Source organism: Electrona antarctica, assembly GCF_951216825.1.
Source record: "Electrona antarctica genome assembly, chromosome: 12".
NCBI lineage: Eukaryota > Metazoa > Chordata > Actinopteri > Myctophiformes > Myctophidae > Electrona > Electrona antarctica.
Window position 1 is genome coordinate 47581686 of NC_136793.1, and position 16632 is coordinate 47598317.

The 16632-nt window shown below is 44.7% G+C and overlaps 1 protein-coding gene and 1 long non-coding RNA gene across 4 annotated transcripts in view; one reads left to right on the plus strand and one right to left on the minus strand.

Moving 5' to 3' along the window:
* Positions 1 to 2652, plus strand: LOC306934225. Its single transcript, XR_013791303.1, has 2 exons — positions 1 to 1196; positions 1240 to 2652. It is a non-coding gene; the product is annotated as an uncharacterized lncRNA (long non-coding RNA).
* tsc1a (TSC complex subunit 1a) overlaps positions 2299 to 16632 on the minus strand; it is a 27773-nt gene continuing 13439 nt past the window's right edge. Inside the window, exons 12-23 of one of the 3 annotated variants that reach the window (XM_079516781.1) lie at positions 15763 to 15817; positions 14252 to 14344; positions 13609 to 13922; positions 12647 to 12795; positions 11221 to 11249; positions 9882 to 10048; positions 7877 to 8059; positions 7393 to 7503; positions 6417 to 6536; positions 5460 to 5647; positions 3802 to 3984; positions 2299 to 3435 (exon numbers count right to left, since the gene is read on the minus strand). In XM_079516781.1, coding sequence (XP_079372907.1) covers positions 2790 to 3435; positions 3802 to 3984; positions 5460 to 5647; positions 6417 to 6536; positions 7393 to 7503; positions 7877 to 8059; positions 9882 to 10048; positions 11221 to 11249; positions 12647 to 12795; positions 13609 to 13922; positions 14252 to 14344; positions 15763 to 15817 — 2238 coding nt within the window. In that variant the 3' untranslated portion in view covers positions 2299 to 2789. Of the gene's footprint in view, positions 3436 to 3801; positions 3985 to 5459; positions 5648 to 6416; positions 6537 to 7392; positions 7504 to 7876; positions 8060 to 9881; positions 10049 to 11193; positions 11250 to 12646; positions 12796 to 13608; positions 13923 to 14251; positions 14345 to 15762; positions 15818 to 16632 lie in introns of all 3 variants that reach the window. The other 2 variants (XM_079516782.1, XM_079516780.1) reach the window with 2 other exon arrangements.

Consider the following 16632-nt stretch of genomic DNA (forward strand, 5'->3'; position numbering starts at 1 on the left):
GATTTAGAAATCTTTTATTTCTCTTGTTCACAGTTTTAACATTCGTCTCCTCGGGGTGGTGATACAAAGGGCAGAACATTCATCGTTACACACCCACACATGCCACGTCAAACATTATTGTCTCATTCAGAGTTATTGTGCAGTAGCTTGTGTGTCGTTTGCTGTCATCATTTGGTTGCTGGAACATAAAATAAAATAAAAGTAGAATGACGTGGTTGGTTGGCATGCAGTCACCAAACCTGGACATCTGAAAACACAGCTTCAAAATGTCCATCATATCAGGGACAAACCACACAGTCTGTCCGATAGACAATCAATGTACAAAAAAACAACAACTTTTAAATTGTATCGGCTGTGACGACAGATTAGGCAGTTCGTATTTTAGTTGTATATATTGTTACTGATAATGGGGCATCATTCAATCATCCTTGAGTTCAGAGATCTGACACTTCAACTCATCCTCTTATGTTGAATTACTTCAAAACTCAAACACGGGAGATACGTTTCCGTCACACTAGTATCAACATGTGGGGATTGGTTTGATAATAAAGAAATGACAGACATAAATAGCCTGCAGTTATGAGGATAGCGCGTTCAATTCTCATTTTGAATTCAGTGAACTGATGTCAATCCTGCCTCTCTGTGAAACACGGTTACATTCAAACATAGCCCGCTGAGAGCAAGATCACCTCAAATATAAACCTTTGGCTTTTTCCTCAAAATCCTACTGATTAGATTCATTTGTGACAGAGAGGTGACTGCAGCAGACAGCAAGTATCAAGTACAGTAAATGGTTACTTACATCCACTACTTTTGACGCATTAAAGTCCACCAGGTTTTATTCCAAATAATTACTGCATAACTAACTCTGGTCTCCATTATTCACTATAATCCAGGTTCTATCAGCTGGCACAGAACCTTTTTACACACCACACTAACACTGATTTTACCCAACCCAGTTTAAGCCGGGTCAACCAAACCCCAACAATTTATCACCTGAATCCCACGAGAAAGTATTATTTTTATATATATATATATATATATATATATATATATATATATATAAATATATATATATATAAAATGGTTTAATGCTGGTAACTTGGGTCACATGTTCACTAACTTTGGTGAAACGTTTATGGAGGAAAGGCACCGGGTGTTTCCTGTGTCAGACTCACTGCTTCACTGTGTTCTAGGCAGTCAGACCAGTGATAGGCCAACAGCTTCACTGTGTTCCAGGCAGTCAGACCAGTGACAGGCCAACAGTGTGTTCAAGACAAACTGGGTGCGAGCTTTCACATCTCCAAGCTATAGGAGGAAAACCAAAGAGTGGGGGCAGTGACATCACCACAGCCTCAACCAATGACATCGATGTCCTCTCAATGCGTCCTCCTTTGACAGCCAATCAGGACAGTTATAAACATCCATAAAGGCACTCATTATTAACCAGTAAAATACAAACGTGTAATGAATGGCAAATCCCCCCCCCCCCCCCCTCTGAGCAGGACGCAGTGCCATCGATCTAATTAAATGGTGATCCAGCCAATTATTCAAACGAATTAACTTGAAACAGCAGCGTCATAACTCATAAACACACAAACAAACACAAACGGTTTTAAACTGAAGCTTTGACCCACAGCAGCTAGTGGTATGGCTGCTGGCGCAGTATACGGCTGTCAGTGGTACAACGTTTACCCAGCTGTACGGCTTGCCCTGAAAAGCAACATGGCATCTTTACCGTTCTCTTGAGGAACACACTAGAATCTAGTCAGTAGAAGTGCTCTTCTATTGGCTTGGTCTCCTGTCTTCAATGATCATGTTGTTTTTCAGTGACGAACTGGGTCAGTACACTCACAGAGAGAGAGAGATGGAGAGAGACACACAAACACACAGAAACAAAAGTATGTGTCTGTGTGTGTGTGTGTGTGTGTGTGTGTGTGTGTGTGTGTGTGTGTGTGTGTGTGTGTGTGTGCGTGTGCGTGTGTGTGTGTGTGGTGTGAAAGAGGAGTTGGAACACTGACTTCAGATCAGTCTGACGGACACTCTGTTGATAACTCGAGCTGATAATACGTAGTTGTGCCTGGTATATAAACCTGATTGATTGATTCTACCTGAGAGCATACACCTCTGAGCTGTGTGGTGACTGTGGTTTGAGATGCAACGTATCACACCCTCAGCCAATTAGAGACACCGTTCTGATGTTGATGTACAAATCATCCACACCGAGAGGGCACGCTGTGATGTAAACGATGTCAAGTAAATCCACTCTGCTCCCTCCAGAGACTGATCCGCATTCAAAAACATTAAGCCCCCATTTATTTTATTCTCGGGTGCCGGTGCATCGTGCCAGTGTGGCGCAACGGAAAAAGCAGACCGACAACATCACAACACGCAGAAATGTGACACGTTGCGAGCTTGTAGATTATACTAAGGAGAATTCCCCCTTTACTTGTGCTTATTCTTGTATCAACTGGTGGTGACATTTCTATTGAATTGGTTCCAAGCCTTTGTTATTTCCGTTTCTGTCTTCCACAATTTCTCCTATCACTCTATCCACCCTTTTCTCTCTATCTCTCTCTCTCTCTCTCTCTCTCTCCCTCTCTCCATTCATTGCTCACATCACTGCCATCAATGTACCACCCAGTATGGCCATTCATACCACCATCTCTCAACATTCAGGCACTGTCTTGTTTTGTTTCTCTCTCTCATTTATCTAATTATCTAAACCATCCCTCCCTCCCTCCCTCCAGACAATGTTTTTCTCTCTCCCTCTCTTTCGTTCTGGTCTTTTACTCTGGCAAGGTTTCGTTGTAGTCCATGATACTGAGTTCATATATCCTCTGTCGGACTGCCTCGGTTAGGCTGGGGGCCCTCTGGACTGCTGGGACAGAGGCTGGGGGAATGGCATCTCTAGAAAGGGTATCTCTGGGCAGGATATCTCCGGGTAGGGCGTTTCTGGCCAGGGCGTCTCCGGGCAGAGTTTCTCTAGGCAGGCTATCTCTGGAAAGGGTCTGTCTGGGTGGGTTGTCAGTAGGTAGAGCATCCCTCAGCGGGGTGTCTTGGGGGAGCGGGCTCCCTGGCGGCAGATGAAACTCCTGACCCCTGGCCTCCTGCTCATCCCGTCTCTCCCTCTGCACCTCCTTCTCCTCCTGGCCGTGGGGAGGAGGTCTGAACAGCTCCCTGGCTCTCTGATCCAGGAACGAGCCCTCCATAGGGTAGGAGCCCACAGCCAGAGGGGCGTCAATGGGGGAGGTGGATAGGAGGTTAAGGGGGGAGGTGGAGAGCGGGTGAAGGGGGGAGGTGGAGAAGGAGTGAAGAGGGGATGAAAGGATGGCTTCTACACCTCCGTTGAGTATGCTGAAGGACGCAGAGGGCTTGTTGCCAATTGAACAGTTGCTATGAGAGGTTGGGATGACAACATCGCTGCCATTAGATCTGATGGAGACAAACCGGAGGTTAGAGCAGTCTATATTGTTTTGACATATATACATACTGTATATATACACATATATTATATATAAAATATATAATATATAAAAATGGCCTCGTACTTCCTGTAACTTCGAAATAAGACCAAAATGTGTACCAAGGTGCAGCTATTATTTGGAATATGTGGTAAACAGAAATACAAGTTTATTTAGCTTCTATTCGTTTCTTTGAGGGGCACTAGCTACTGGCTTTCCCCCGTGACGTCATGTGGCAGCCAAGTCTATGGACTTTGTGCGTGTCCAAGGGGCTCCTCACTTTATACGAGTGATTATTTTGCTTCTATAAGTCTGTTCACATTCACTCATTCATTACCTGCTGGTGCTAAATCCTTCAGGCGGGCTGGCAGGTTCCTGGGGCTGGGCGTGTGTGTGTGAGCGTCCGTACGTGTGCGCGTCCAGGTCTACCTGGCTGTAGAGCTGCAGCATCTCAGTCTGTAGAACCTGAGTGACTCTCTTCAGGGCCACATACCGGCCTTCACAGGCCGACAGCTGGCCGCTGGAAAGGGAAGCGACCAATGAATGATCACATCCTGCACTAGAACAGAGCAGCATAACACCTCATCTACACTGCCAGCGATGCGAGCGAGTGAACAAACGATAAAATCTCATTAGAACACATGTTTTCCAATGAGACTATCCTGACGTACCGCGAGCATGCATCGACGTCATCCACCCCTCCTATATTCGCTCGCAGAGCCTCTATTTGAGCGAGATTTCCAGGCCCAAATAATTGGTTGAGATCTACACACGCTACTCTTTACTGTTTTTTTGATTGGTTCAGTCTACATTGCAACGCAATGGCCGACACTCCACATCAAGACAGTTTTTCACGTGATATCGCCGTCGGAGCGATCGCTCCTTGCCTGTGTAGATGAGGTGTAAATACCATTGATCACAAAATGTATCACAAACGGGTTGCTAAATTATTGCTCCAAGATGACTCCACCAGGAAGTGGATCACTGAGTTAAACTCAATCACCAATTAGTTGAGTTCCATTTACAGTAGAGCACCCATGTTGTTTTGTACTATTTCTTTTGTGCTATTTGTCTAGTACAGTGGTTCTCAAACTGTGTGTCTATCAGGATCCCCACATTATTCTGGGGGGTCCCTGGATGACAGTAAAGTGACAATTTAAGGACTTTTAAGACATTTTTAACCCCCCCCCCATCTTTGCCAGCCATGCTACAGTAATTAAAACATATATTGTTTTAACTGAACAGTGAACAGTGTCCTTGAATCTTTTTTAAGTCCATGTAAGGTACTTGATACAGTGATTCTACAAAGAAGTGGAACTTAACCCGTAAGATGAAACCAAATGAACCTGTATGGGTCCATTTGGTTTCATGTTATGCTCTCAAGAGTTAAAGATCCATAAGGGTCATTTGGTTACCAACTCTCCATCATTTAGCTGGGGACCGTCCACCTGGAATCCCTTCAAGGACCACTGGTGGTCCCCGGCCCACTGGTTGAAAGCCCATAGGGTCAGGCAAACAGTAGCCTCGGAAACCCAGACGTTTTTATTTCCAGGGAGAAAAAGAAAAAGAGTCCGGGGCCGAGTCCACTTCAATTCGGCATAGAGTACCGCAAATTTTGATCACTCTGCTGATTTCTGATCGTCTGCACCTTTGTAAAATTGACGCACACGCACACACACACACTCCTCTCTCTCTGTCGCTCTAATTAATTAGTCTCATGTCGCGCAGCTGCGTCTAGATTCTCCCGGCGGATCCTGCCGGGAGCTGCCTATGCCATAGAAAGCATAGGTGGACCCCAGGCTAGGCAAACAGCAGCTTAGTCCACAATAATCTGGAGCAGAGTTGTTCCTCCCATTAGTGACCGAAGTAGCAGCTGGATTTACAAACACTTTCTCTTTGTCTGTGTCTGTGTCTGTGTCTGTGTCTGTGTCTGTGTGTGTGTGTGTGTGTGTGTGTGTGTGTGTGTGTGTGTGTGTGTGTGTGTGTGTGCGTTACCTGCTGTGAGCCTTGTTGTCCTCCAGTAGTTTCTTCTGTTCTAGGATCAGTTGTTCCTTCCTGGCCAGCTGAGCCTCCAGGTCAGTGACCCTGTGATTGGCTGCTTCCAGTCTCTGAGTCTGCTGGGCCGCGCTGTCCCTGAGACGCAGCGTCTCCTTGGACACACTGGACTGGACCATGCTCATCTCCTACACACACCATCCACAATCAATTTCACATTTATTAGAACCCATTCAGGACAAGGAACCCCTTTTGGTGTTTTAAGCATTATGTTATACTTTAGATATTGAAAAATAGCAGATCTACAAGCTTGTAGTAGATCTGCTATTTTTGATAGCAGATCAAAAATAGCAGATCTTTGCTTCTGGGGGGTCCCTGGAACAAAAAAAACACATTTTCAGAGGGGTCGGCGGCCAAATACATATAATACTGGGGGTCCTTGACATGAAATAGTTTGAGAACCACTGACATAGAAACATAGCGTTTTTTCTGAAAACTGTCTTAGAAGACATTTTGTAGAATTGACCTCAGGTCTAAATGGGTTAATAACGTATAAGGCATTGCATGGGGCTGGCCTCACCGTATCTCTCAGACCTACTCCATGCAAAGCCAAATAAATGTGAGATCTCTCAGGTCTTCGGATAAGGGCCTTCTGAAGATTCCTGCGACAAAACCTATAAGGGGGGGGGCGGGCATTTGCAGTGGTTGCTCCTGTAGCAGAGTGGCTCACAGCCTCAGCCTGATGGCCTCAGTGCAGTGGTTGCTCCTGTAGCAGAGTGGCTCACAGCCTCAGCCTGATGGCCTCATAGGGATATCCCTTTGGTCTAGTGGCTAATCCAATCTGTACCAGCACGAGATAATCTCGTGAATAGCTATTTAATCCTCCTGTGCCAATCTCGTGATTGGCACAGGAGGATGGAAGGATCTGGCTTCAATGTCTGACTGTGTATGCATTACCTGGTTGTGTTCGGTGTCTCCAGTGTGTGTGCTTTGCAGTAGTTTGTTTGTCTCTCCCAGCAGAAGAAGTTGTTTGTTCAAGAGAAACATCTGCTGTTCTAACTGCTCACTGCTGGACACCTACACACACAGGCACACGTGCACAAACGCACACACATACACGCACGACAAAAAGAGGTTTCAGACGGATCAAATCGTCAATACCATGCTGTATGATGATAATAGAGATTATTATAGGGGTCCTTGAGGGGGTCTACGCCGGACTTTCCCCAACAAAGGAGTTTAAACACGTATGCCCCTTAGTATCTAAGGGGCATACGTGTTTAGATACTTTCTGTATAATCATAGTACGAGATGATCATGTTTTAGGGGGGAGGGGGGGGGGGGGATCACGGCACTATCTTTAAAGGACCACTTCACCACTTTTCAACCTATCTTCATATAACAGGTCCTCATTAATAATTATGATAAAATGGCACAATTTCTTTTCTACTCGGTCTGTGTCTCATAGGAGGGCTGTGATCAGTTCAGAAACCCGTCCACCAGTGACATCATCGATGGGGAATCCAAGCTAATAGAAACTGCAGGCTTTCTAGTCCTGAAAAGTTGCAATGCGAAAATGGAAGCCATTGTTCTCATGATAATACAAATCTAAACATTTTTGTAAATAAATCTTGTTTAAAAATAAATCTGCCTAACGATGATGTCACTGGTGGACGGGTTTCTGAACTGCCCACAGCCCTCCTATGAGACACAGACTGAGTAGAAAAAAATTGTGCCATTTTATCATGATTATTAGTATGGACCTATTATATGAAGATAAGTTGAAAAGTGGTGAAGTGGTCCTTTAACATACAGTAAATCTTCTCTTCTGGGGGGTCATTGGCACAAAACGTTTTCAGATGAGGGTCGGTGGCCAAAGACTGTGGGTCCATGATATGAAAAACCACTTCTTTATCATATCCTACTACCGCACCTTGACTGACAGCTGTGTGAGCTGGTGTTCAGCATTGTAAGCTTCATTATTGGCTCTCTGAAGCTCCGCCTCCAGATCCCCCAGCCTGGACTGACACTCCTCCAACTCACTCTGAAAGCAACCAATCACAACCTGTGAGTTTGTGTGCGTGTGTGCGCGCGCGTGGCTGTGCGCATATACATAGTTGATGTCGGGTGGAAACCTCATACAGTATGTCCAGAACTGTCACATTTTAGGATTCAAATGATAAAATAGCACATCTACAATTTCATACATTTTCCACACAAAAAAGAAAAAGAAGACAATAAATCAATCAAATGACAAAAAAACGAGTAGTGAAGATAGTAGATCTACAAGCTCACATTGTGAGATTAAGCATTTCAGGGATAACATGAAAATCAACTTGAAAAAATAAATCCACATAAACAGCTCTACTTGCAAAGCAGAGCGTATGTTGTGTGTGTGTGTGTGTGTGTGTACTAACCTGTAAATGTTGCGTCTTGTTGTAATACTCCTGCTGCTGTTGTTGCAGTTGTTGTATCTGTGTGTGCAGTTGTGCGGTGTGCGTGCGCGTGTCTTGTTTCAGCTCTGAATATCTCTTCTGTTCTTCACACAGACTGGCTCTCAGAGACTCGGTCTCTAAGTCCTGCAGCTTTAACTGGCCCTTCTGTAGCACACACAGACACAGACACACACACACACACACACACAGACACAGACACAGACACACACACACACACACACACACACACACACACACACACACACACACACACACACACACACACACACACACACACACACACACACACACACACACACACACACACACAACACACACAACCATAATGATGAATGTGTGTGTGAATGGGTGAATGTAATGCACAATTTATGTAAAGCGCTATGGATAAAAGCACTATATAAATATACAGTATAACCATTTACCATCGACCTTTCTCTGTCCGAGGAACAGACTCTCGTGAGATCTAGCACCAGTAAACGTAGGACGTTTGCAAGGTCTGCCGTCAGACCGCACCCACCACTCGTGTACCATTTCACACCTAGTGGCGAAAATTGGGATGGCGAATGGTCCCAATATAACCAAGCATCTTTGGCAGGGACTGTGACTGATGTAGCAACGTCAGCTGTGATTGGTCTACTTTTGTGGGGACTTGTGATTGGCGTAGCAACCGACGTTATCATCTACTTCTATGACATACATGGCCAACCTTCAATTAATGTGGCTTTAAGGTTAATATCAGAATATTGATATATTATTGAATTCAGCTATTACAATTCCAAACATGCAAACATGACCCACTTCAGTCTACTTCATGAGTTGCTTATTGTCTCCACCAGGCCGAAGGCATGGGGAGAGAGTTTGTTTTGCACTCCGTCCGTCCGTGTGTGTGTGTGTGTGTGTGTGTGTGTCCGTCCTTCCGTCCGTCTGTGTACAGCTAATCTCCGGCACCGTTAACCCGGTCGATGCCAAACTTTGCACACACACTCCCTGGATGCCAACGATGAACCTCTGCCCCACATTTTCCAGAACGGCCTGTTATAGCGCCACCATGAGGCAGCTTTTCACATTTTTTACCTAAAACTGCACCGATCTGCGTGAAAAGTTGCATGCACACTCCCTAGAGGCCAAGGACAAACCTTTGACCTGCATTTTCCGCATCTGCCTTTTATAGTGCCACCAGGAGGCCGACTTTTGTAAAACACATTTTTGGATATTACTCCTCCAGATTCTGTCCAAAAATCTCACAAATCGTTACACAGTATCTCTATGGTCATGTGCGCAAGTCGGATCTGTCCGATATTTCATATTCCATCCTAATTGGCTATAATTGGCTTTCACAGTTTGCAAGATTGCCCCGTTTTGAACTAAAGCCTCAAATCATGAACAGCGTGCAATTTACGTGAAATCTTTCACACATTTTCTTACTAGGCTGAGGAATATATCCCACCCTTTTCACATTGGCCTGTTATAGCGCCACCAACAGGTTGATTTTTGCAAAACACATTTTTGGAACAAAATGCCTCAAATCATCCAATTGCCATCAAAGGCGTATGAAGAAATGGCACCCTTTTCACATTAGCCTATTATAATGCCACCAGGAGGCCACAACCTGACCTGTCCTGGTGGAGACCTGTGCCCCGAGGGGCACTTTTTCTAGTTACATTTTTTATTGTCTTTTTTATGTCCAATGTATTTGCATTTAAGTTCATAAACTTAACATAAGTATAACAAAATGCATTTCAAATTAAATAAAAATTTACTTTTCAACATTCAAATTCAGAAATATTCAAAAAATAATACAGGATTTCAATTCAAATATAGCAAAAATAGCAGAGACAGTACAGGTATATGCAATGTGGCCCCCTGGAGTGAGTGTGGAACTATAGTGGCCCTCTCCATCATCAAAGTTGCTCACCCCTGATCTACGACGTGATCTTACGTGTGTTTTTCTGTGTGTGTGTGTTACCATAGAGTTGTTGTGTTCTTGTAGTGCCGTGGCATTGATGACTCTCCTCAGCAAACGTCTGTTCCTCATAGCATGCTGCTGTCTCTTGTATCTCTCATACATGAGCTGACTATGAACTAGCAACAGCTGGCTACGCAATGTCTGGACCTCCTCCCCCTGGGCGGAGCCTAACCAGGAAGTACGACACAAACACAAACAGTCACACGCACACAAATGTATTATACAATATTGCTTTAATATACACTCAGCTCCACTATGTCAAACCACAAGCCGTGCATTTTATGAATTAGTTATTTACCAACAACAATGGCAACTTGACAGGAAGGTCACTAGCTTACCTGAATACGTATTGGAGGTCATGGGGTCATGGTCATGATAGCACTACATTGTTTTAAGCCCATATCTTCATACAAACGGTCCTAATTAATTCCAACTCAAAACAAACCACAGTCTTCTACTGTTGGTCACTGGGAGCACTCTAGTATAATTGCAGTCTTCAATCAGTCTTAGTCTAGTTAAGATATCCCCCCCAAACAGTTACATCATGATATAAGCCCTTCAAGGTGGGTTGGTTAGAACTTGTTGCATTAGTGGTTGTTTGGTAATTAAAGGTACTAGTTGAGCTAGTACTAAATTAGTTATGGTTACTACTACCTGTGGTGTTTTGGTCATAGTATGGTATACCACGGCGTCGCGTGTGGCCAGTAATTCTTCACTTGCACACGCAGGTACGGCACTGTAACATTACGGTACGGTGCGCGTGCACGCTAGAACTTAAAGGTATATTCAGTGATTTCACTTAATTCAAATATCACTTATTTTTTCTTTCTTTTTTTGATAATCCTCCCTACCATAGAGTGTGCTGACCATATAAGGAGTTCCTCCCTGTCCCCAGTCAGCCCCTGGGGTCAAAAAACCCTAGTTTCAGTTTTGGTGGCGGGTGGCAAAGCCTTCATCCAATCAGGATGAGAGGGGCCTTCCTCCAATCATGGTCGAGTGGGGGCACATGCTGTTGGCCTGTTGCACTTCCCCCACTGTAGAGTGTGTGCATGTGCACATTTTGTTACTGGGGCGGACTGGGTGGTTTTCCAAATCACTCAAATCACTGAATGCTCCTTTAAAATTAAAATACCTACCGCCGTGGAAAAATATAATAATCACCATTACACCACTGGTCACTACTAGTTAGGGTCTTGGGTTAGTAGTACTAGTTGTGTTAATGTTTGGTTAATGTTAATCTAGTTGAGTTTGATTGGTTGGTTGTACCAGTTGTTAATTGGTTAGTTGTACCAGTTGTTAATTAAGTGTGTACCTTTGACTCTCATGCTCTGTTGTTTACCTCCAATCTGACTCCAATCCACTGACATCCTGTAATACACAAACACACACACACACATACATCATCAATTAGGGATTTGTTTGCAATAAACACAATTTAATATTATGAGGCTGTCATTACAATACATATAAGTGCTATTTAATAGCTAGTATATCGCAGTGTAATGGTGCCGTTGACATAAGCAGCGACCAAAGCCACAAAACGACCAAGCGTGGTCAACTATACTGTCGCAGAGTCGCCGTTCAAGTGTTGCTCAGAATGCTTGTCGACGTCATCAAGCGGCGTATGTGATGTAGGGTGTATGTGTATGTAGGGTCCCTGGAACTAAATATTTTGAGATGGAGGTCTGACTCTGTACGTGGCTCAAATACATTTTTGTGCACCACTGATATGCTGTGGCAGTATTTCAGAAAACCGTTAGGATTTAGAACATTTTTAGAATCGGCCTCAGGTCATAATGGGTGAAAAGCAGGAATTGAGTGGCGAGAGAAGGGGAGTGGAAATGATTGAACCAAAAATGCTGCTTTTCTTTTGCACTGGAACGCTGAAAAAAGTTTAAGTCAGCTCAACTTTCTTTTTTTGTAGCATTTGTATAAAGTTTGCATCTTCATGTCGCTTCCATTGAAAATGACTTGTAGCCGGTCGCTTTGTTGCTATTAGCATGAATGCCGCACAAAACAAATTCTGTTTGGTGTGCTCCCGTTGAAAATGGGAATGCGCTCTATGCATACACGTACATTTGGAAAGAACTTGGGCCCTTTCCCTACTTCCTTCACAGGTGTTACCAATGATACTAATGAAGGCTCTGTTCCATTCTGGTCAAACAGAGACAGGGTGCTGCTATAAGCCTATCTCACAGAATTTCCCCGCCCCCCTAAATACGCCCCCTTTCGGGGTTAGTGGTGATAGCGTGACGTCACTCCATAGACGCTACATGTTAACAGATGTAATTTAAGAAGTCTACAACTTTTGTTTTCTCAAGGTAAGGTTTGTTCTATCTGTTCGACCTGATTTACCATCTTGTTTGCTTCATAATAATATTGGTCTGTCACATTTTTACATTAGAAAATGTACTTAGATTCTCCAGAGAAAAAAACGTGTAAATGCTCATGTTAAAGACACCACTATTTACCGGAAGTTGGCGTGGAAAGCGGGCTGTGAGATAGGCCTATTGTGCGTGTTGGCTCACTGGAAACACTCTGCCACACCAGTGGGTCTCAAAGTGGCCTTTGAGTGGGTTCCAAATGGCCCCGTACAGGTTTGTACTCTCAAGAGTTATAGGGATCATTGAAAAACACTGTACAAAATGGAACAGCCTTAATTAGTATCATCGGTAACACCTGTGATGTGAAGGAAGTAGGAAAGCAACCCGGACGTAGTAAGAGTTATTCTGTGTGCATAGAGCCTGTTGTGGCCTGATGCTTACTTCCTGCTGAGTCGCTGATGCGTGTCATTGCCGTGTGTGATCAAATGGTCGAGGACATCGAGAGGAGATAAAGAACTCTCCTTCTCTCCCTCCTCCTTCACGTCCTTCTCTCCATCACCGCCCGCTTTTCCTGCCCTCTGAATCACCTCCTATAGGAAGGAATCATACCAGTGTTCATTTCGTTGACTAAAACTATGACCAAAAATGTCGACTACCTTATTTTCAAATATATAGTCAATTTCATCAGCACATTGAAAGACTTAACTTAAATGTTAGGGAGGGACTAATGGAGAAGAGATCGAGTAGAACTAAAATACAAGTAATTTCATGTTTGTTTGCGCTCGGCTATCAACAATCGGCTATGTTCAGCATGCAACGTGTACAGTTTGCCATTATGACGCCATCACAGGCTGCCAAAAAATGTTTTGTCAACTTTGTCGACTAAAACTAGACTACAACTAAAACATTTCAGATGACTAAAATATGACTAAAACTAAAAAAAAATGTCATACTATGACTAAACTACTGTAAATAAAAATGTCCTGTGAATCATATTCATAATATCTCCACATTACAATATTTATAAATGCTCAATTACTGTAAATGTTTTTTACGGTAGTGGATGATATCAAATGTTCCCTGTTCTCCAGTATTTATTTAGCTGAATTATAGCATGCGAATACAGTTAGCAGCTTGTTTACGTTCAGCTTCAATAGCCTTGATAGGACCAGGACTACTGCATATGTTCCGTATTGGCTGGCTGTATACGTACTTCAAACCAAATTGGTACTTTTGGTAGTGTGCAAAATCAAATAGCAGAGCTTGCGAGTTGCAGTGGCCTGGCATGTGACTATGTTTCCTAATGGTACGGCCGAGTTGACCCTGCATATTATCGGATATCGGCTCAAAATGTCAATATCGTGCATCTCCACTACTCCTATGCACCATCCCAAGGCATTCACCTGTGTCTTCCTGTCCACAAACAGAGAGGCGGCCCTGGGCAAGGCGAGCTGAAACAGGGGTTCGTAGGGAGGTACGGGACCCTGGTGGGGACTGGGGGCCCAGAACAGGGCCGGACCACCTTCTTCCAGCCTGTAGGGACTGTAGATCCCCCCGTCTGTTCCACCAGGCTGCCCTGTGGCCAGGGCCTGGATGGGAGTGGAACAGGGTCTGAAGGACCAGGGCATGGGCTGGTGGGCTGTGCCCAGAGACGCCTCACCGCGGCTGGGAGTGGAGGCATGGACGGTCAGGTTTAGCAACTCTGCTGTGATGGCATCTGGTGGAGGGGGGAGTGCAAATGATTTAGAAGCAAATCCGTAAGTGTGCGTTAGGGCAGATTCACACTGAGTCTGTTTGATTCAAACTGTTCCCAAATACGATTTCCTTGATTCTTCCGCACCCGAGTACACTTCATTCAACTGTATTCAATGGTTTCACATTGCAGCGATCCGTATCCGAGTACACTTCATAGTGTACCATAGACCACAGTGTTGAATCTGCCCTTAGTGTGTGTGTGTATGTGTATATGTATGTGTGTGTGTGTGTGTATATGTATGTGTGTGTGTGTGTGTGTGTGTGTGTGTGTGTGTGCACGTGCATGTTTACCATCCTCTCTCTCTTTATGTCCAGTTGTGTGGTCCAGGTCTCTCTCTCTGATGAAATCTGACACCTCTGTCAGAGACAGGCTCCGTCCCCCTTCTACACAAAAATAACGTACTCTATGTTATTATTGCAGAAGTAGCCTGGCCCAGCCTGTATGATTCCTGGTCTAGAGGGGCGGGTGCCGGTCGAAAACAGGCGGTGGATCCTACTGGTTCACCGATCCGAGAACCCACCCCCGCCCCTCCACTCCCCCACCCCTCCACTCCCCCAGAAGAAAACAGCGGAGAATAGTGACGTCACCAAATTTGGAGCGACGCGGCTAGGCGCCTTTGTTATTGGTTAGCGAAATAGAACTAAGGAAGTGGGCTTCCTATGCCAGATTTTCCAATGGGATTCCTCAGGCTTTAATTTTTTAGCCGAATGCGAACGGAAATAAAAGTCTGGGTACCGAGGCTATTGCAGAAGTGGAGCGCAAGACGATTAGTGAGAGATCAGATAACAGAAAACAACCAATGTGTGAACCGATTATTTGACAAAGGTTGCGCAATCATTCAAAGATAGTGTTTAGTTATAGACGAATTCAGAAACGGGTCTCATGGTCGCAGCTTACGTATTTCCTGTAGGCGGACTCGACGTAGCTGTGGGGTTTAAACCCTCACCAGGCGCATCTCTTCTACTACAGTGAACGGTAGAGTGACTGATGTTAGTCTGCCTCAAACGTTACACTTTTACCTGCTTTTTACTAACACTAACATTACAAAGATGCCCAGAACATCGAGATGAACCTGTGTAGTTTATGGCTGCTCCAACAGTAGTGGCAACATTCCAAAAAAAATAAAAACGGAATGTCAAAATATCCACCGCGGTAGCTAAGACCAGAGCCATTGAGTAATGGTTGAGACGAAGCAGTGAAAGGTCCTGAAACATACATAACATCAGTCTTACCCAATCTTTCTGTTTTATGAACACAAGGCTGCCGTACTTTATACCTCATACTTTAAATGCTTAGTTTAATGCTTTTGAATTTGTCTATAGGCTGACTTTAATAATACACGAGCTAAACAAGCTGCTAACTGTACTGTATAAATAAACTTTCAGCTCCAGTCTGCCGCCCAGTGCTGTTTAATATGTCGGGAGCGATGCGATCAAAAATCACATCCGATCTTCGGATCCTCAAACCTCAAACCCTTAGATCTCCATATATGAAGCTGACCTGTTCTGACATTCCAAATGTTGATCCACCCCCACCCGTCCTTCCTCCCCACCCACCCGTCCTTCCTGTTCTGACATTCCATACGTTGATCTGACCTCATCAAACCCTGTACACTCAAGACACGCTCCATATATGGCCAGTACAGTATTCATTCCATATGTTGATCTGACTCCCCATGCCTAAGTGCCAGCACTCGCCCAGCAGTCTCCTGTCACCCAGGCAGATGCGTGCACGCAACCTCGACGCTTCTCGCCCTCAGGGTGTCTTACTGGTTAGATACTGTTGATGACATCATGCTTACCTCTCTCCTCCTTGATTGGTTGACCGGCGGGTATCTCCATTGGCTGCTGCTTTGGCTGGAATTAAGTATAAGAGTCAGGTGGTCAAAAGACGTGGTGGTCAACACACACACTTACTATTTCCTCCGCTAGGATCTCTGCACACACACACACACACACACACACACACACACACACACACACACACACACACACACACACACACACACACACACACACACACACACACACACACACACACACACACACACACACACACACACACACACACACACACACACACACACACACACACACACACGGTAGGGCCTTCATTTTCGGGCCTGTTGAGAACTCTAGTTTTCGCCGGCTGCCGGGTGCGGCTGCGTTAAAAACTTTGGGGGCGGGCCCGTCTAGAGTTTGAATGGACAGGTATCAGTCAAAAGGGAGACATCGAAGAGGAAGGACGGGTGGGGTAGGATCAACATCTAGAATGTCAGAACAGGTCAGCTCCATATATGGAGATCTAAGGGTTTGAGGTTTGAGCCTGAGGTCAGATGTAGAGTTGCTGGCCGGCACCATATATGCAGATCTAGGTGATGATCCAGTCTTCTCCATGTATGGCTATCCACAGTGCTTAATTTCTAAATTCTTAGGTGCCGGAGCTCGGGGGCGTGCACGTGCACACGCGCATGCACGCACACGTGCACGCACATGCACGCACAAAACTCGTTTTTTTTATCCAGTTTTTTTGCCTTTTTTTAGCACAACCAACGGGCAGCCCATCCATCAGAACACAAAAGAGTAGGCATATAGACGTTTTTATGTCTTTAAATGTTCTGATGAATTGAAAATGAGGACCCTGAAGTAACAAGTCTTAAGCTTTTTCTGGT